Source organism: Ornithorhynchus anatinus, chromosome 2, assembly GCF_004115215.2.
Source record: "Ornithorhynchus anatinus isolate Pmale09 chromosome 2, mOrnAna1.pri.v4, whole genome shotgun sequence".
Classification (NCBI taxonomy): domain Eukaryota; kingdom Metazoa; phylum Chordata; class Mammalia; order Monotremata; family Ornithorhynchidae; genus Ornithorhynchus; species Ornithorhynchus anatinus.
This window is the reverse complement of record NC_041729.1, coordinates 160852572-160872780: the sequence shown is the minus strand read 5'-3', so window position 1 is coordinate 160872780 and position 20209 is coordinate 160852572. Positions and strand designations below refer to the sequence as shown.

Genomic DNA, 20209 nt, shown 5'->3' with positions numbered 1-20209 from the left:
AATGTCTGAATCCCTCTCTAAATTGTAAATCCAATGTGGGCAGGGAATATGTCTACCAACTCTCTTATACTGTAGTCTTCCAAGTGCTTAATTCAGTGCACTGCACACAGTAAGCGCTCAATAAATAGAGTTGATTGGTTGACTGATAGCGAATGCTTACTGTGTGCACAGCACTGCACTAATGGCTTGGGAAAGTATAGTATACCAGTTGGTGGCTCGTTGTGTGCAGGAATGTGTTTGAATGTTGTTACACTGTACTCTTCCAAGCGCTTGGTACAGTGCTTTGCACACAGTAAGCGCTCCATAAATCCGACTGAATGAATTGAATGAATGGACATGTTCCCTGCCCACAAGGAGTTTAGAAAGCATTCAGTACGAAGCTCTATTGGACCTGTAGTTGAAAAGGGAATGAGGTCGCACAGAAGGACACCATATAATCTGAATATCATATAGTCGCTTCAAAAGTAGTGAAAAGATGAATAGAGCTGCATTTGCAAATTAAAATAAGAAACTCTCAAGACAAGGCAAATAATACAAGTTCTTAATTGTATTTCAAAGGTTGAAGAGTAAGATCTATCTAGACAATTTTTCTGTGGCACTTTTTAACCCGGTCACTACTAAGTTAAGTGAAAATTTGCTCAGGGAGGCAAGTGGTGGAGATGGGATTAGAACCCAGCTCTCCTAGATCCTTCATTTGATTGTATTCATTGAGTGCTTACTGTTTACAGAGCACTGTACTAGGCGCTTGGGAGAGTTCAGTGCTCTGCTTTTCCCACTAGACTGTATGCTCTTGGAGGGCAGGGATCGTGCCTACCAAGGTGGCTTAATGGAAAGAGCCCGGTCTTGGGAGTCAGAGGTAGTGGGTTCTAATCCCAGCTCTGCCACCTATCAGCTGTGTGACTTTGGGCAAGCCACTTAACCTCTCTGTCTCAGTTACCTCATCTGTAAAACAGGGATTAAGACTGTGAGCCCCACTTGGGACCTTGTATCTCCCCCAGTACTTAGAACAGTGCCTGGCACATAATAAGTGCTTAACAAACACCTTCATCATCACTATTATTACCATTATTAATTCTAGTGAACTCTCCCAAGTGCTTAGGACAGTGCTCTGCAAACAGTATCCCCTCAACAAATATCACTGATGGACTGGCTGATTTCCACCAAACCAAACTGTTTCTTGGAGGAGATGAAGCTTCAGAGGTACTTTGAAAATGTGGGGAGCTGTAATCTGTTGGATAAGAAGAAGGAACCTAGTAGAAGGAACACAGGCTTAGGAGTTCTAATCCTGGGTTCTAATCCACGCTCTACGGCTTGACTGTCATGTCACCTTGGGCAGGTCACTTTACTTCTCTGTGACTCAGTTTCCTCATCTGTAAAATGGGGATTAAATACCTGTTCTCCCTTCCCCTTAGACTACGAACCTTTTGTGGGACAGGGACTGTCTGTCAGTCATTCATATTTACTGAGCACTTCTTGTGTGCAGAGCACTGTATCAAGTGCTTGGGAGTGTACAAAATAACAATAAACAGACACGTTCCCTGCCCACTACAGGTTTCCAGTCTAGACTCTGACTCTGTATGAGCTGATTTTCTTGTATCCATCTTAATATGGTGCTTGGCACTTGGTAATCTTAATGAATGCCATGATTATTTCAACCCGTGGGAAGGGTGTGAGGAAGATGGCGAGAGGAAAGGCAGGAATGAGGCACAATCATTTCATTTTGAAAGGAAGGGAAAAATAATGAAAATACTTCAAAACGCTGCAAAATTCTAATACCACAAATGGACTGTATCCTAAATTATGAATGCTTTAATTTCAGAGGCAACAGTTTCTTGGTCAGTTTTCCTGAGAAGACAGAATTGGAATTGTTACATATTTTCCAAATGAGTCAGAAGAGTAATGCCAGCTGCCCCATCAAAGACCCCCTCAAAGCCAATGCCAACCAAAGCAAGGCAGAATTTCCAGAAATGGGTAACAATACTAACCCACTAGATTTTGAGCAGTATAATTACCGATAGGGCTTCCTACGGAAATAAATGAAAAATCCAGAGGATAAAAAAAGTACCCCATTCTTATAAAATAGCTCCCAAGCAGCTATGGTTTGCAAAACAAAAAAACAGAACAACAAAAAAACCCCCACCCCAAAACAAAAACAAACAAAAAACCCCCTGCCCTGAGTGACTAGAGATCTGCTTTTTAAAATCAAAGAAAGTAGAAAACCCCAAGGATGGTGTGGCTTGTTCAGTTTTATCTGGTATGTGACGGTTCTTCTCATAGGTAAAGCAACAGGTGAAACAGCATTCCAAAATTTTTTCACCATAATCGTCATCCTTAACAGTATTTATAGAGCTTCTACAGATTCTAAAGCACTGCAGTAGTAATAATGATTACTTGTTTAAAAGCATGTTTCCTCCAGGAGGCCTTCTCTGACTGAGCCCTCTTTCCTCTTCTCCCACTCCCTTCTGGGCCATCCTTGGACTTGGATTTGCTTCCTTCATTCACCCCTCCCTCAGCCCTACAGCATTTATGTCCATACCCATAATTTATTTACATTAATGTCTGTCTCCCCCTCTAGACTGTAAGCTTGCTGGGAGCAGGGAACGTATCTACCAACTCTTTTATACTGTCCTCTCCCAAGCACTTATTACAGTGCTCTGCACACAATAATCCCTCAAATACAATTGATTCAAAAACTGTGGTGTTCAAATGCTTAGTATCTACCAGCACTGTAGTAAGCGCAGGGGTATACAGTCATTTAATCGTATTTATTGAGTGATTACTGTGTGTAGAGCACCATACTAAGCACTTGGGAGAGAATGATATAAAAACATAGACATATTCCCTGCCCAAACGAGCTTACAGTCTAGAGGGTAGATATAAGGCAATCAGGTCGGACACAATCCCTGTCCCATATGGGAGTCTCACTCTAATTAGGAGGGAGAACCGGTACTGACTCTCCATTTTACAGATGAGGAAACTAAGACTCACTCAGCAAAGTTAAATGTCTTACACACGGCCACACCGTAGGCAAGTGGCAGAGCTGGGATTAGAACTCAGGTCCTCTGATTTTCAGGCCTGTGCTCTTTCCGCTAGGTCATTCTGCTTCTCAATTCTAGTAGTAATATTGGTATTGAACACAATACAATGCATTAAGCCTTCGGGAAAGAACAATCTGCTAGGTTGAAAGGTCCTTAAGGGCATGGAATATCTCTACTTACTTTATAGTACTTTTCTGAACACTTAGCACAGTGATGTGTACCTGGTAAACGCTCCATAAATACTACTCGTAGACTGCAAGAGAATCACAAGGCACTTTCCCCGCTCATGAGCTCACACTCTAAAAGCTTTAATAATTAACCATATTTATGGAGCATTTATTGTGTGCAGAGCACTGCATTAAGCCTTGGGAGAGTACGATACAAGAGAGTTGCTAGATATGTCCCTTGCCCACAAGATGCTTAGAGTCTATAGGATAACAAAGTAGACTGCAAAGTTGAGCAGGGAACTTAATAATCATAATAATAATGATATTTGTTAAGCACTTACTATGAGCCAAGAACTGTACTAAGCACTGAAGAGGATACAAGTTAATTGAGTTGGACACGGTCCTTAGCCCATGTGGGGCTCACATTCTCAATCCCCATTTTACAGATGAGGTAACTGAGACACCGAGAAGTGAAGTGACTTGTCCAAAGTCACACAGTAGACATGCGGCAGAGCAGGATTAGAACCCATGACTTTCTGTGCTCTATCCACTACGCCATGCTGCTTCTCTCGTATCCACTACTGTATCCACCAACGTGTCCACCAACTCTGTGGAACTGTACTCTCCCAAGTACTTAGTACCGTGCTCTGCACACGGAAAGCACTCAAATACCACTGATTGATTAAAAGATGTGGTCGCTGCCTTGAAGAGTTTAACAATCTAATGAACTGCAATCGATGTGTTTATAGTGAGGTGCCCTGCATGAGTCTTAATTTCCCATTTACCATCATTGGAATTTGATGTACTCTTCATTAAAGAAGAGAGGCATTGCGCTAAGAATGCTGTCGTAACTACAACGGAAGGTTAAAGTTGCATATTTAATACCTGAAGTGTGTTCTTCCTGCCTTCAAATTGCCTTCTCTCCACTGAGCTTTGACATCGGTAGGTTCTAGCGGGCCTTCAAAGATATGTTGCCACAGATAAAGACCTATTAATCCAAAGTTATATTCCGTTAGAGAATCCGTTAACTTCTTTGATCTGAATCATCTGCAAAGCCAGGTTTCCCCAAGTTTTCCCTTTGAGATGCCCAAAAGTAACTGTACCTTCCAAATGTAAAGCCAACTTTCTTGACTGCCAACTAATCTCTTTTCCTGAGAACCGGCTATCTATTCCTTGAAATGGAAACTCCCCAGAAGGATAAAGTACAAAAGTAATTTTACTATCATAATGAATGTCGACTTACCAATTGCAGCTTTGCCCCATATCTGCACCCTGAGGTCCGCTGGTTCATCCTGAAATTTCTGATCTTTTAGCCTCTGAAGGTTACTTTCATATCTGTGTTGGGAAGCGATCTGCTCCAGTTTTTCATCTCCTTCCCAAGGATTCCATTCATCACTTGTCAGAGAAGCATAGTCTGTATTTCAAAAAGGTACAATGTTTATAAGCAACTTTGAACTCTACAATATTTGTCTATTTCTCCAAAAGGATTTTTACCTGAAGTATCCCAGCTCACCACACTCTCACTCTGGCTGGTCAGTCAGTCAATCAGCTTTACTGAGCGCTTACTGTGTGCAGAACATTCACTCATTCATTCAATAGTATTTATTGAGCGCTTACTATATGCAGAGCACTGTACTAAGTGCTTGGAATGAACAAGTCAGCAACAGATAGAGACAGTCCGTGCCGTTTGATGGGCTTACAGGCTAATCGGGGGAGACGGACAGACAAGAACGATGGCAATAAATAGAGTCAAGGGAAGAACATCTCGTAAAAACAATGGCAACTAAATAGAATCGAGGCGATGTACATTTCATTAACAAAATAAATAAGGTAATGAAAATATATACAGTTGAGCAGACGAGTACAGTGCTGAGGGGATGGGAAGGGAGAGGGGGAGGAGCAGAGGGAAATGGGCGGAAAAGAGGGTTAAGCTGCGGAGAGGTGAAGGGGGGCGGTAGAGGGAGTAGAGGGAGAAGGGGAGCTCAGTCTGGGAAGGCCTCTTGGAGGAGGTGAGTTTTAAGTACGGTTTTGAAGAGGGGAAAAGAATTAGTTTGGCGGAGGTGAGGAGGAAGGGCATTCCAGGACCGAGGGAGGACGTGGCCCGGGGGTCGACGGCGGGATAGGCGAGACCGAGGGATGGTGAGGAGGTGGGTGGCTGAGGAGTGGAGCATGCGGGGTGGGCGGTAGAAAGAGAGAAGGGAGGAGAGGTAGGAAGGGGCAAGGTGATGGAGAGCCTCGAAGCCTAGACTGAGGAGTTTTTGTTTGGAGCGGAGGTTGATAGGCAACCACTGGAGGTGTTTAAGAAGGGGAGTGACATGCCCAGATCGTTTCTGCGGGAAGATGAGCCGGGCAGCGGAGTGAAGAATAGACCGGAGCAGGGCAAGAGAGGAGGAAGGGAGATCAGAGAGAAGGCCCACACAGTAGTCTAGCCGGGATATAACGAGAGCCCGTAGCAGTAAGGTAGCCGTTTGGGTGGAGAGGAAAGGGCGGATCTTGGCGATATCGTAAAGGTGAAACCGGCAGGTCTCGGTAACGGACAGGATGTGTGGGGTCAACGAGAGAGACGAGTCAAGGACGACACTGAGATCGCGGGCCCGAGAGACGGGAAGGATGGTCGTGCCATCCACGGTGATAGGGAAGTCTGGGAGAGGACCGGGCTTGGGAGGGAAGATGAGGAGTTCAGTCTTGCTCATGTTGAGTTTTAGGTGGCGGGCCGACATCCAGGTGGAGACATCCTGGAGGCAAGAGGAGATGCGAGCCTGAAGGGAGGGGGAGAGGACGGGGCAGAGATGTAGATCTGCGTGTCATCTGCATAGAGATGGTAGTCAAAGCCTTGAGAGCGAATGAGTTCACCAGCACTGTACTAAGCACTAAGGAGAGTATGCTAGGACAAAAGAGAACATAGAGAAGCAGTCTGGCTCTGTGGAAAGAGCACGGGCTTGAGAGTCAGAGGTCAGGGTTCTAATCCCGGCTCTGCCACTTGACAACCGTGTGACTTTGGGCAAGTCACTTAACTTCTCTATGCCTCAGTTACCTCAACTGTAAAAATGGGCATTAAGACTGTGAGCCCCACGTGGAACAACCTGATTAGTTTGTATCCCCCCAGTGCTTAGAACAGTGCATGACACATATTAAGCGTTTAACAAATACCATTATAATTACAATAATTATTATAATAATATAATAATAATTACAATTAATTATAGTAAACAGACATTTTCCCTGTCCACAACAAACTTACAGTCTCTCACAGCCTGCCTTTTCCCACCTCCACCCAAAAGGAAATTGCACATAGACAAATTCCAAACAATTGACAAATCTCTACCTTCAAAGCCTTATTAAGGTCACACCTCCTCCAAGAAGCCTTCTCTGATTAAGCCCTCTTTTGTCTGGCTGGCTCTCCCTCCGTGTCATCTATGCACTTGGATCTGTGACCTTTGGACATGTGCTATTCCCCCCACCTCCAAATCCACAGTACTTGTTTGCATATCTTTAAATTATATATTATAAATGAATTATTTATTCATATCAGTGTTTGTCTCCCCCTCTAGACTGTAAGCTTGCAATGAGCAGGGGATATTTCGCTAATCCTGTTGTATGGTACTCTCCCAAGTGCTCTGCACATTGTAAACGCTCAATGAATACCATCGATTGATTAACAAACATTAACATACATTACGGGTAGGGGAAGCAGCAGAGTATAAGGATATGTATGAGGCTAAATCCGACGGACAACAGCCACTGACCAATCCAACAACTTCTACTCCACCCCAATCCTCCCTGACCTCTCAGCTGTCTTAAACACTGTGGACCACCCCCTTCACTGACACCAACCTCTCCTGGTTCTCCTCCTATCTCTCTGGCCGCTACTTCTCAGTCTCTTTCGCGGGCTCCCTCTCTCTCTCCCACCCCCTTACTTACTGTGGGAGTCCCTCAAGGATCAATTCTGGGTCCCTTTCTATTCTCCATCTACACCCACTCCCTTGGCGAACTCATTTGTTCCCACAGCTTCAATCACTATCTCTAAGTGGATGACTCCCAAATCTACATCTTCCCCCCTCTTGAACTTTCTCCTCTGCAGTTTCGCATTTCCTCCCCCACTTCGGGCCATCTACACTTTAGATGCCCCACTGACACCTCAAAATTTACAAGTCCAAAACACAAATAACATTCCCCGCCCAAAGCTTGTCCTTCCCCCTGACTTTCCCATCACTGAAGACAGCACCAGTATCCTCCCATAATCTTGGTGTTATCCTTGACATCGCTCAATCAACCCACATATTCAACCTGTTGCCGAACCCTGTCAGTTCGACTTCACAACACTGCTAAAAACCACCCTTCCCTCTCGATTCATTCATTCATTCATTCAATAGAATTTATTGAGTGCTTACTATGTGCAGAGCACTGTACTAAACGCTTGGAATGTACAAATCGGCAACAGATAGAGATCCAAACTGCTACCATATTAATCTGAACACTTATACTATCCCTCCTTGATTAGTGTACTGGCCTCCTTACTGACCTCCCCGCCTCCTGTCTCTCTTCATTTTAACCCATAATTCACTCATTTGAAGGGATTATTTCACAATCAACACTGCTCAGTCCATGTTTCCCCTCTCCTCAATAACCTCCAGGGGTTGCCCCTCCACCTCTGCATCAAACAGAAACTCCTCACAATAGGTTTCAAAACGCTCAATCTCCCTGCCCCCTCCTTCCTTCCCTCCCAGATTCCCTACTGCAATCCAGATCCAGGCCACACACTTCGCTCATCTAATGTCAACCTACTCATTGTACCGTGATCTCAGCTCTCTCACCACTGACCCCTTCTCTCCTCCTTGCCTCTGGCCTGGAACGCCCTTCCTCTTCATGTTTTACAGATCACCACTTCTTCCACCTTCAAACCCTTATTAAGAGCACATTTCCTCCATGAGGCCTTCCCTGATTAAACCTTCATTTCTCTTCTCCCGCTCCATTTTGTGTGGCCCTCACACTTGGATTTGCACCTTTTATTCACTCTTCCCTCACACCACAGCACATACATATATATCTATATATCTCTATATATCTATATCTGTAATTCATTTATATTAATGTCTGTCTCCCCCTCTAGACTTGTTGTGGGCAGGGAATGCCTCTGTTATATTATTACAGTGCACTCTCCCAAGTGCTTAGTAGTGTGCTCTGCTCCCAGCAAGCACTTGATAAATCTGATCAAATGAAGATGTAATTCTATCTTTATCATGGAAATTTAAAAAAGTATAAAAGGAAGCTTTACGATCTCGTGTATCAAAATTTTAGAGAATTAGCGAGTTCATTAGCTAGTGAATTCTCACAGTCTCAAAAGGTATTAGGTATAAACATCTCCAGCAAGACCAAGCAGCAAAAACTAATCTCTTTTTAAAAGTTAATTTTCATGTTGGTCGAGCTGATGCAATATTATCAGTTTTCGCTACAGGTTATCAAATAACTCCTCATTCAAGTGACTCAGAAAGTAAGATTTTCATCTTATAGGGACACCAAAATCTGATTCACATCCTACCTCCACAACCTTCTCCCCTGTCCACATCACCTAAGCACTCTGGTCCCCCTTTGTCTCCACAGGCGCAATTATGTCCACATCTTTACACTCTATGCTTCCCTCACCTATAATTGATTTTAGTGTTGCTTTCCCAGCTCCACTATAAGCTCCTTGAGGGCAGGGAATGTGTCTACTACCTTTTGACACATTCCCCAAATGCTTAGTACAGTGCTCTGCATGGAATAAGAACCCAGTAATTCCTGTTGATTGACTCACTTGACTGCAGTGATAACCAGCCTCAGAATCATCACTATAGTGATGGCGCAACTTTTACTGCAATTTTCTAAGTAAATGACACCTCAGGGAAAGAAAGCACATTTCAGAAGGAACTGCATTGATCAAAGAAGTTTTGCATGATGATAAACTCCTCCAAGAATGCAACAGAGGGGGAAAAACCCCAAAATCTCCTTGAATGGGGAACCCATTAGTTACATTCTATTTCATTCATTCATAAATTCATTCAATCGTATTCACTGAGCACTTACTGTGCACAAAGCACTGTACTGAGCACTTAGAAGAGTTACAATACAACAAACAATTGAAGGCAAGGGTTTCTATGATCCCCCTCTATACTGTAAGCTCATTGTCGGCAGGGAATATGTCTTTTCACTGTTAGAAAATAATAATAATTATGATATTTGTTGAGTGCTTACTATGTGGCAGGCACTATACTAAGCGCTGGGGTGGATCCAAGCAAATCAAGTTGAACCCAGTCCCTGTCCCAAGTGAGGCTGACAGTCTCTATCCCCATTTTTGAGATGAGGTGAGGAGGCCCAAAGAAGAGAAATGACTTGGCCAAGGTCACCCAGCAGACAAGTGGTGGAGCCAGAGTTAGAACCTATGACCTTCTAACTCCCAGGCCCCTGCTCTATCCACTACACCATGCATACAGTGCTCTGCAAACAGTAAGTGCTCAATAAATACGATCAATGACTCTGAGAAAGTGTCAAGATGGGAAGGTTTCTCGAATGGGTGTGGAAGAGGAAAGGGGAGACAAGAAAGGTTGACTGGGGAGGGCGGGAAAGGAAAAGCCACTCCCTGGATGACTAACCCTAAAAATCTCCTGAGGGAAGCCTGCAGGAATGAAGCCTAGTGGTAAGAGCCCAGGGCTCATTCTGGCCTGTTGTGTGACCCCTGCCCTCTCCACCTGTCCTTATTCCTCAAAAACCTCTGGTGGTGGCCCTTCTAGACTGTAAACCCAGTGTGGGCAGGGATTGTCTCTCCTTATCACTGAATTGTACTTTTCAAGCGGTTAGTACAGTGCTCTGCACACAGTAAGAGCTCAATAAATACCACTGAATGAATGAATATTAACATCTGTCCTCCCCTGTAGAGTTTGCTGTGGGCAAGGAATGTGTCTACGGATTCTGTTGCAGTGTATGATCCCATGTGCTGACAACAGGGCTCTGCACAGAGGAAGAACAAAATGAAATCAATAATTGATCGATTAACCTTGCAGGAAGGTGACTCTTGTTCTATTGCACTTTCCCAAGTGCTCAGTTCAGTGCTTTGCACACAGTAAGCGCCCAAGGCAAGTGGACAGAGCTTGGGCCCGGGAGTCAGAAGGTCATGGGTTCTAAACCCAGCTCTACCAATTGTCTGCTTTGTGAACTTGAGCAAGTCACTTCACTTCTCTGGGCCTCAGTTCCCTCATCCGTAAAATGGGGATTGAGACTGTGAGCCCCAGGTGGGACAGGGACTGTGTCCAACCGGATTTGTTTGTAGCCACTCCAGCGCTTATTACAGTACCTGGCAAGTAGTAAGCGCTTAAGAAAACCATCATTATTAAGTACGACTGTGTCTTAGTTTCCTCCTCTGTAAAATGGGGATGAAATAGGGATTATCTCTCCTACCTAGATGGTGCCTGACCCCATTATTAATCCGTCCTATTTAACCTGCATCTGTCCCAGGGCTTGCTGCGCTGTAAGAGGTAGAACAGCTAGGACAATGATGATGATGATGAAGAATTTGGGGGCATAGGAGCGTTGGGCCTGGGGAAGGAGCCTTGGTCAGGGCGATAGCTCCTGACCCTATTTCATGCATTCAATCGTATTTATTGAGCGCTTATTGTGAGCTGAGTGCGGCACTAAGAGGGCTTGGAAAGTCCAATTCGGCAAAGATAGAGACAATCCTTGCCCGACAACGTGCTCACAGTCTAGAAGGAGCAGCGTGGGTCAGTGGAAAGAGCCCGGGATTGGGAGTCAAAGGTCGTGGGTTCTAATCCCGGCTCTGCCACGTCAGCTGTGTGACTTTGGGCAAGTCACTTCACTTCTCTGTGCCTCAGTGACCTCATCTGCAAAATGGGGATGAAGACTGTGAGCCCCACGTGGGACAACCTGATCACCTTGTATCTCCCACCCAGCGCTTAGAACAGTGCTTTGCAACTTAACAAATAGCATTGTTATTATTAGAAGGGGAGAGGCAGACACCAAAACAAGTCAACAGGCATCAGTAGCATCACTATCAATAGACTATGTTATAAACGTAAATATAAGATAAATTATAAATACAATACAAATATAATGTAAATAAAAATAAATGTAAGATATTTATCTTTCATGTATCATACATTATATGAGATTGTATTATATTTTGTTATAATATCGTGATAGGTTATATATCACATAATATATATTTCATAATATTTAAATATAAATGAATTATCATTAAACTCTACTCTATCACATAGCATTATATTTTATAATAAATATAAATCTAAATATATTAAATTCAATACAATATAAATATAATGTAAATGTATATTTTAAATATATAATGTCGTTATATATTATAAATATACATCATATATTGCATTATAATATTGTGATTTATATAACATTAGATAATCTATTATAGTTTATAAAATATAAATATAAATAATCATTAAACTTTACTGTATTACATAACATTATATTTCATAATGAATCTAAATCTAAATATACCGAATTAAATACAATATAAATATATTGTAAATATAAATATTTATATTCTATACACCACACGTCATATGATATGGCATCATATGATGTGATATTGCGATAGAGTATATAACAGAGGATATATTTTAGAAAATATAATCATTAAACTCTACCACATATATATTATATAAACCACATTATATATATTATAGAACATATTTTATAACAAATAGAAATCTAAATCTAAGCCTGTTGATGGGCAGGGACTGTATCTGTTGCCGATTTGTACATTCCAAGCGCTTAGTACAGTGCTCTGCACATAGTAAGCGCTCAATAAATACTATTGAATTAATGAAATAAGTTATGAATAACGTATAAAATAAATATAATAACAATGATGGTATTTGTTAAGTGCTTACTATGTGCAAAGCACTGTTCTAAGCACTGGGAGTGGATACAAGGTAATCAGGTTGTCCCCCATGGGGCTCATGGTCTTCACCCCCATTTCACAGATGAGGGAACTGAGGCCCAGAGAATAATAATGATACTAATGCTGTTGGTATTGTTAAGCGCTTACTATGTGCAGAGCACTGCTCTAAGCGCTGGGGTAAGATACAGGATAATCAGGTTGTCCCACGTGAGGCTCACAGTCTTACTCCCCATTTTACAGATGAAGGAACTGAGGCCTATAGAAGTGACTTGCCCGGTCACACAGCTGAACAAGTGGCAGAGTCGGAATGCGAACCCATGACCTCTGACTCCCAAGCCCGGGCTCTTTCCACTGAGCCACGCTGCTTCTCTTTATAATATAAGGTGACACAATACAATACAATATGAATATAATACGAATATATGAATATAATATAAATATAAAATGAATATAATATGAACCTAATATAGAGAAGGAACGTGGCTCAGTGGAAAGAGCCCGGGCTTGGGAGTCAGGGGCCACGAGTTCTAATCCCGGCTCTGCCACTTGCCAGTTGTGTGACTTCTCTGGGCCTCAGTTCCCTCATCTGTCAAATGGGGATGAGAATTGTGAGCCTCACGTGGGACAACCTGATGACTCTGTATCTCCCCCAGCGCTTGGAACAGTGCTTAGCACCTAGTAATTGCTTAAATACCATAAATATATAACATATAAATAAAATGGGGATGAAGACTGTGAGCCCCACGTGGGACAACTTGACCACCCTGAGTCTCCCCCAGTGCTTGGAACAGTCAGTCCTTGGCACATAGTCAGTGCTTAACAAATAATAATAATGTCGGTGTTTGTTAAGCGCTGACTATGTGCAGAGCACCGTTCTAAGCGCTGGGGGAGATACAGAGTCATCAGGTTGTCCCATTTTACAGATGAGGGAACTGAGGCACAAAGAAGTGAAGCGACTTGCCCACAGTCACCCAGCTGACCCCAAGGGCAGGGACTGTCTCTATCTGCTACCCATCTGTCCATTCCAAGCGCTTAGTCCAGTGCTCTGCACATAGTAGGCGCTCAATAAATACTATTGAATGAATGAATGAGGGGCAGAGCTGGGATTCGAACCCATGACCTCCGGCTCCCAAGCCCGGGCTCTTTCCACTGAGCCAGAAAAGGCCAAGGAATACCAACACGATTATGAGTCTACTACGATATAGTAGAATATAGAATAATATAATATCCATAGGATAATAAGGTTGGTATTTAAGCGCTGACTATGTGCCGAGCATTTGAATTCTAAGAATATAAGAAATAGCAGTGGACTAAGCGCTTGGAAAGTAGAATTGGGGCCTCAAGAGAGAGGAGAGCAGTAGGAGTCCTCCTCCTCCTCCTCCTGGTGGTCCTCCGGTTCCTCCTGCGAGCAGGCCTAAGGGGGGCGGCCGTTTGGGGCCCGCGCACCTGGGTGAGTCCGGATGGGGGTCCGGGTGCGGGGCGGTGTCCGGGTCCGGTCCCGCGGCGCCCTGCGGGGCCCGGGGTTGGCGAAGAAGAGGCTGTAGGCGGCGTAGAGCGACAGCAGCCCGTACAGGCCCAGCCCCGCGCGCACCCACCGGCCCCGCCACCCGCGCATCCCGCACGACACACCCACCCGCCTTCCCTCCGCGCTGCCGCCCGGCCCGGCCCGGCCCGGCACGACCCGGCACGGCACGGCACGGCACCGCACGGCCGACCCCCAGCGCGCTGCACGACACTACGCCGCCCGCCCCCCCGCCCCTGCACTGGCGGCCCCGCCCACCCCGAGCAGGACACGCCCACTTCTGCCCCGGCCCCCGCCCACCGCCGCCTCCGATAGGTCCCTTCCCGGATAGGCCCCGCCCCCACGATCCGGACCCGCCCTTCCCCTTCCCTCTCCTCCCCTCCCCTCCCTTCGCACCGCCCCTCCTCCTTATGGCCCCGCCCACCATCCATTCATTCATCCAGTCATCCAGTCATTCATCCATCCAATCATCCACTCATTCATCCAGTCATCCAAGTCATTCATCCATCCAATCATCCATTCATTCATCCAACCAACCATCCATCCATCCATCCATCCATCCATTCATCCATTCATCCATTCATTCATCCATCCATTCATCCATCCATCCATTCATCCATCCATTCATCCATCCATCCAATCATCCATCCATTCATTCATCCAACCATTCACTCATCCATCCATTCATTCATCCACCCATCCATTCATTCATCCATTCATTCATTCATCCATTCATTCATCCAATCGTATTTATGAAACACTTACACTAGGCAGAGCTCTGTACATGGGGTTGGGAAAGTACAATATAATATAGGCCTTCCCAGACTGAGCTCCCCCCTTTTTTTCCTTCTGCTCCCGCTACCCCCCCCCATTCACTTCTCTGCAGCTAAACCCTCTTCTCCCCCCTTTCCCTCTGCTCCTCCCCCTCTCCCATCCCATCCCCTCAGCACTGTACTCGTCCGCTCAACTGTATATATCTTCATCACCCTATTTATTTTGCTTAATGAGATGTACATCACCCTGATTCTATTTATTTGCCATTGTTTATATGAGATGTTCTTCCCCTTGACTCTATTTATTGCCATTGTTCTTGTCTGCCCGTCTCCCCCGATTAGACCATAAGCCCATCAAAGGGCAGGGACTGTCTCTATCTGTTACCTATTTGAATATTCTAAGCACTTAGTACAGTGCTCTGCACATAGTAAGCGTTCAATAAATACTATTGAATGAATGAATGAATGACTTTGAGGGAGTCACTTCACTTCTCTGTGCTTCAGTTACCTTGTCTGTAAAACGGGCATAAAAATAAATGTTGGCATTTGTTAAGCACTTACTATGTGCAAAGCACTGTTCTAAGCGCTGGGGGATACAAGGTGATCAGGTTGTCCCACGTGAGGCTCAGAGTTTTAATCCCCATTTTACAGATGAGGTAACTGAGGCACAGAGAAGTGAAGTGAATTGCCCACAGTCAAACAGCTGAACAAGTGGCAGACCCAGGATTAGAATCCACGACCTCTGACTCCCGAGCCCTGGCTCTTTCCACTGAGCCACGCTGCTTCTCTGAGCCCCAGGTGGGGCAACCTGATTACCTTGTATCTACCCCAGTGCTTAGAACAGTGCTTGGCACATAGTAAGCGCTTAACAAAAAAAATTATTGTTATTATTATATATGAGCTGTGGGGCTGGTCAGGGGGAGGAGGGCAAAGGGAGCAAGTCAGGGCGACAAAGAAGGGAGTGGGAGATGGGGAAAAGTGGGGCTTAGTCTGGGAAGGCCTCTTAGAGGAGGGGAGCCTTCAGTAAAGCTTTGAAGGCCGGGGAGAGTCACTGTCTGTGGGATTTGAGGAGGGAGAGCCTTCCAGGCCAGGAGTAGGATGTGGGCCAGGGGTCGAGGGAGAGAAGGTGAGATGGAGGCCTAGTGAGAAGGTTGGCAACATCAGAAGAGAGGAGTGTGCAGGCTGGGCTGAAGAAGGAGAGAAGGGAGGTGAGGTAGGAGGGGGCCAGGGGATAGACAGCTTTGAAACAGATGGTGAGGAGTTTTGTTTGCTATGGGGTTGGATGGGCAACACCCTGAGACTTTAGAGGAGCGGGGTGACGTGCCCTGATCCCGGATCCGACCCTGCCCTACCCCATCTCGTCCCCGCCCACCTCCACTTCGGGCCCTGCCACCCCCACTCATTTAATGTGGCTCAGTGGAAAGAGCCCGGGCTTGGGAGTCAGAGGTTGTGGGTTCTAATCCCAGCTCCGCCGCTTATCAGCTGTGTGACTTTGGGCAAGTCACTTAACTCCTCTGGGCCTCAGTTACCTCATCTGTAAAATGGGGATTAAGACTGTGAGCCCCATGGGGGACAACCTGATTACCTTGTATCTACCCCAGGGCTTGGAACAGTCCTTGGCACATAGTAAGCGCTTAACAAATATCATTATTCTTATTCATTCATTCAATTGTATTTATTGAGCATTTACTAAGTGCTTGGAAAGTATAAATCAGCAACAGATAGAGACAATCCCTACTCAACAGTGGTCTCACGGTCTAAAAGGGGGAAGACAGACAACAAAACAAGATAAGTAGACAGGCATCAATAGCATCAATGTAAATAAATAGAATCATAGATATATATATATATACATCATTAATAAAATAAACACAATTATAAATATGTACAAATATATACAAGTGCTGTGGGGTGGGGAAGCGGATAGTGCAGTTCCGGTCCCCCTGCTCCCGACAAGCCTACCACCACATAGTAAGTGCTTAACTGATACCATAAAAAATGATCTTGCAGTCTAGAGAACAATAGGAACAACAAAGGCAAACAAATAAGAGGAAGGTTGATCTTCTTGTCTCTGTCTGCAAGACCAACCGAAAAAACTCCGGTGAAACTTGTTTAAGCAATTCTATCCCCAGCCACTTCGGGGTCATTTTATGTATTTATATTGATGCCCCTTTACTTGTAATGCTGTCTGTCTTCCTACCTCTAGATTGTGAGCTCGTTGTGTGCAGGGATTGCTTCTCTTTATTGCTGAATAATACTTTCCAATAGCTTAATACAGTGCTCTGCACACAGTAAGCGCTCAATAAATACGATTGAATGAATGAATGAATGAGATCACCCTGAAAGAATTCTGTGACCATCACTCACTCCTTGTTCTTAAGAATATGCTATTTTGAAGCTGAGGCCTAATAGAACACTCCTTTTCTGACAGTTTCTTGTCACGGAAGTGTAAAGTCCAGGTGATTATATTACATGCATCGCATTCTTAACTGTTTTAATAATACACTAGCAGAAATATACATGCCATGCAGGATAAAACACCTGACTAATTTGTATCTAGTCAGTCTATTGTTTATTGAGCACTCACTGTGTGCAGAGCACTGTATTAAGTGCTTGGGAGAGTACAATATAACAATATAACAGACACATTCCCTGCCCACAATGAACTTACAGTCTAGATGGGAAGACAGACATTAATACAAATAATTTAATTGCAGATATGGACGTAAGTGCTGTGGGGCTAGGAGGGGGATGAATAAAGAGAGCAAGTCAGGGTGATGCAGAAGGGAGTGGGAGAAGAGGAAAGGAGGGGTTAATCAAGGAAGGCCTCTTGGAGGAGATAATAATAATAATAATGTTGGTATTTGTTAAGCGCTTACTATGTGCAGAGCACTGTTCTAAGCACTGGGGTAGATACAGGGTGATCAGGTTGTCCCACGTGAGGCTCACAGTCTTAATCCCCATTTGACAGATGAGGTAACTGAGGCACAGAGAAGTTAAGTAACTTGCCCACAGTCACACAGCTAAGTGGCAGAGCCCGGATTCAAACCCATGACCTCTGACTCCCAAGCCTGGGCTCTTTCCATTGAGCCACGCTGCTTCTCTGTATGTGCCCTTAATAAGGCTTTGGACAAGGGGAGAGTAATTGTCTGTCAGATTTGAGGAAGGAGGGTGTTCCAGGCCAGAGGCAGGACGTGGGCAAGAGGTCAGTGGCGAGATAGACAAGATGGAGGTGTGGTGAGCAGGCTAGCTTTAGAGGAACAAAGTGTGCTGGCTGGGATGGAGTAGGAGACTAGAGAGGTGAGATAGGAGGGGGCAAGGTAGTTGAGCATGTAATGATGTAGTACAGAAGCTGTCCTGAGTCTGCCTGAGCCCCAGAGCCTATCCCTGAACTCCAGGGGGTGCCTGTCCCTCTGCTATGCTCCACTTTCATTGCGTTCCTCTCCCGGGTTCCTCTTCACCTAGTTGCGGCTCACCTATGCAGGGAGGCTAGATGATTTCACATTTACAACCACCACTTCCCTGTCCTCTCCTATGAGTCGACACCTTACCTTACCGTCTTATCTTGGCAGGCAGGTTTGTGTACGCTGATGAAACTTAGAGCTATGCCATATAGGGCTACCCATAATGGAAAGGTCTAAACCAAAGCATCAAGCAAGGCCGATTCACCTGTGCCGGTCAGCAGCAGCATGGGAAAGAGTCAAAGGTGGATAATCGAGCGGGCAAAAGGTTGATCAAAGACAATGGCAGACTCAGGTTTTTACTGTGTGGAAGAAGGCAATGGTAAACCACTTTTGAATCTTTACGAAGAAAACTCTTTGGTTACACGTACCAGAAGGACTTGATAACAGAAGATGGGATGCACTGAAGAAGGTGTGTGCATGGAGTCGCTATGGGTCGAAGCAGCATGGCTCAGTGGAAAGAGCACGGGCTTTGGAGTCAGAGGTCATGGGTTCGAATCCCAGCTCTGCCACTTGTCAGCTGTGTGACTGTGGGCAAGTCACTTAACTTCTCTGGGCCTCAGTTACCTCATCTGTAAAATGGGGATTAAGACTGTGAGCCCCACGTGGGACAACCTGATTCCCCTATGTCTACCCCAGCGCTTAGAACAGTGCGCTGCACATAGTAAGCACTTAACAAATACCAACATTATTAAAGAACACAGGCTGGGGAGTCAGAGGTCATGGGTTCAATCCCGCTTCAGCCGCTTGCCAGCTGTGTGACTTTGGGCAAGTCCCTTAACTTCTCTGTGCCTCAGTTACCTCACCTGTAAAATGGGGATGAAGACTGTGAGTTCCACATGGGACAACCTGATCCCAGCGATTAGAACAGTGCTTCGCACATAGTAAGCGCTTAACAAATGCCATAATTATTATTATTATTGAAGAAGAAGGAGCCTCCCTTTAATAGTAGCACTAATTAGGTTGAGCACAGCCCCTGTCCAGCATGGGGCTCACACTCTATGTAGGAGGGAGAATAGAGTGTCTACACCCACTGTCTCAAACTCCTTTCCTCCAATTCTCTCCTTGACGCCCCCTCCAATTTGGCTTCCGTCCCCTTCACTACACAGAAACTGCCCTCTCAAAGGTCACCAGTGATCTCCTTCTTGCCGAATCCAATGGCCTCTACCTCATCCTAATCTGCCTCAACCTCTCAGCTGCCTTTGACACTGTTGACCATCCCCTTCTCCTGGAAACATTATCCAACCTCAGCTTTGGGGACACTGCCCTCTCCTGCTTCTCCTCTAACCTCTCGTTCTCAGTCCCCTTCGGGAAATCATCCTCTGCCTCCCACCCCCTATCTGTAGGGGTCCCTTAAGGTTCAGTTCTGGATCCCCTTCTATGCTCCATCTCCACCCACTCCCTTGCCACAAAAATACCACTTGTCAGCTCTGTGGTGTTTCCAGGGACCATGTATGGATCCGAAAGCTGGATGGTGAAAAAACAGGATAGAAAGAACATCAATTCTTTTCAGATGTGGTTTTCTAGAAGGCATTTGCCAATTCCATGGACTGCCCAAAAAACAAACAAATGGATTTTGGAGCAAATTCAACCAAAGTGGTCTTTGGAGGCCTAATGAATCGACTTAGATTAGCGTATTTTGGACACATAATTAGGAGGACTGCTTCTCTGGAGAAGACATTAATGCTAGGAAAAGTGCAGGGAAAAGGTGGAAGAGGCAGACCAGGAGCTAGATGGATAGAGACCACAAGAACGATAAAGGAAGAACCGTTAGAAAGGGTGCGAATTATTGGCAGAGCACAGGATGCTCTGGAGAAAGTATATTCATGGAGTCGCTATGAATTGGAAATGACCTGATGGCATTTAATAATCTCCAGATTCTGCCCCTTCCTCTCCATCCAAGCTGCCATCACTAAATTCTCTTGGCCCCACCTACATAGTATCACTAAAATCCACCTTTTCCTCTCCATCCAAACTGCTACCACATTAACACGGGAAGCAGTGTGGCTCAGTGGAAAGAGCTTGGGCTTCGGAGTCTGGGGTCATGGGTTCGACTCCCGGCTCTGCCTTTTGTCAGCTGTGTGACTGTGGGCGAGTCACTTAACTTCTCTGTGCCTCAGTTACCTCATCTGTAAAATGGGGATTAACTGTGAGCCTCAGGTGGGACAACCTGATTACCCTGTATCTACCCCAGCGCTTAGAAGAATGCTCTGCACATTGTAAGTGCTTAACAAATACCAACATTATTATTATTAATACCATCATTCATCCTATCCCCACTGGATTCCTGCATCAGCCTCTTTGCTCATCACCCAGCCTCCT

The 20209-nt window shown here is 45.1% G+C and overlaps 1 protein-coding gene across 4 annotated transcripts in view; it reads right to left on the bottom strand.

The window, feature by feature from the left end:
- Window positions 1–20209, bottom strand: part of RXYLT1 (ribitol xylosyltransferase 1) — a 32805-nt gene that overhangs the window by 9481 nt on the left and 3115 nt on the right. The window contains exons 1-3 of one of the 4 annotated variants that reach the window (XM_029047921.2): window positions 13578–13804; window positions 4449–4619; window positions 4091–4193 (exon numbers count right to left, since the gene is read on the bottom strand). In XM_029047921.2, coding sequence (XP_028903754.1) covers window positions 4091–4193; window positions 4449–4619; window positions 13578–13746 — 443 coding nt within the window. In that variant the 5' untranslated portion in view covers window positions 13747–13804. Of the gene's footprint in view, window positions 1–4090; window positions 4194–4448; window positions 4620–13577; window positions 13805–20209 lie in introns of those variants that run through there. The other 3 variants (XM_029047903.2, XM_029047912.2, XM_007655855.4) reach the window with 3 other exon arrangements.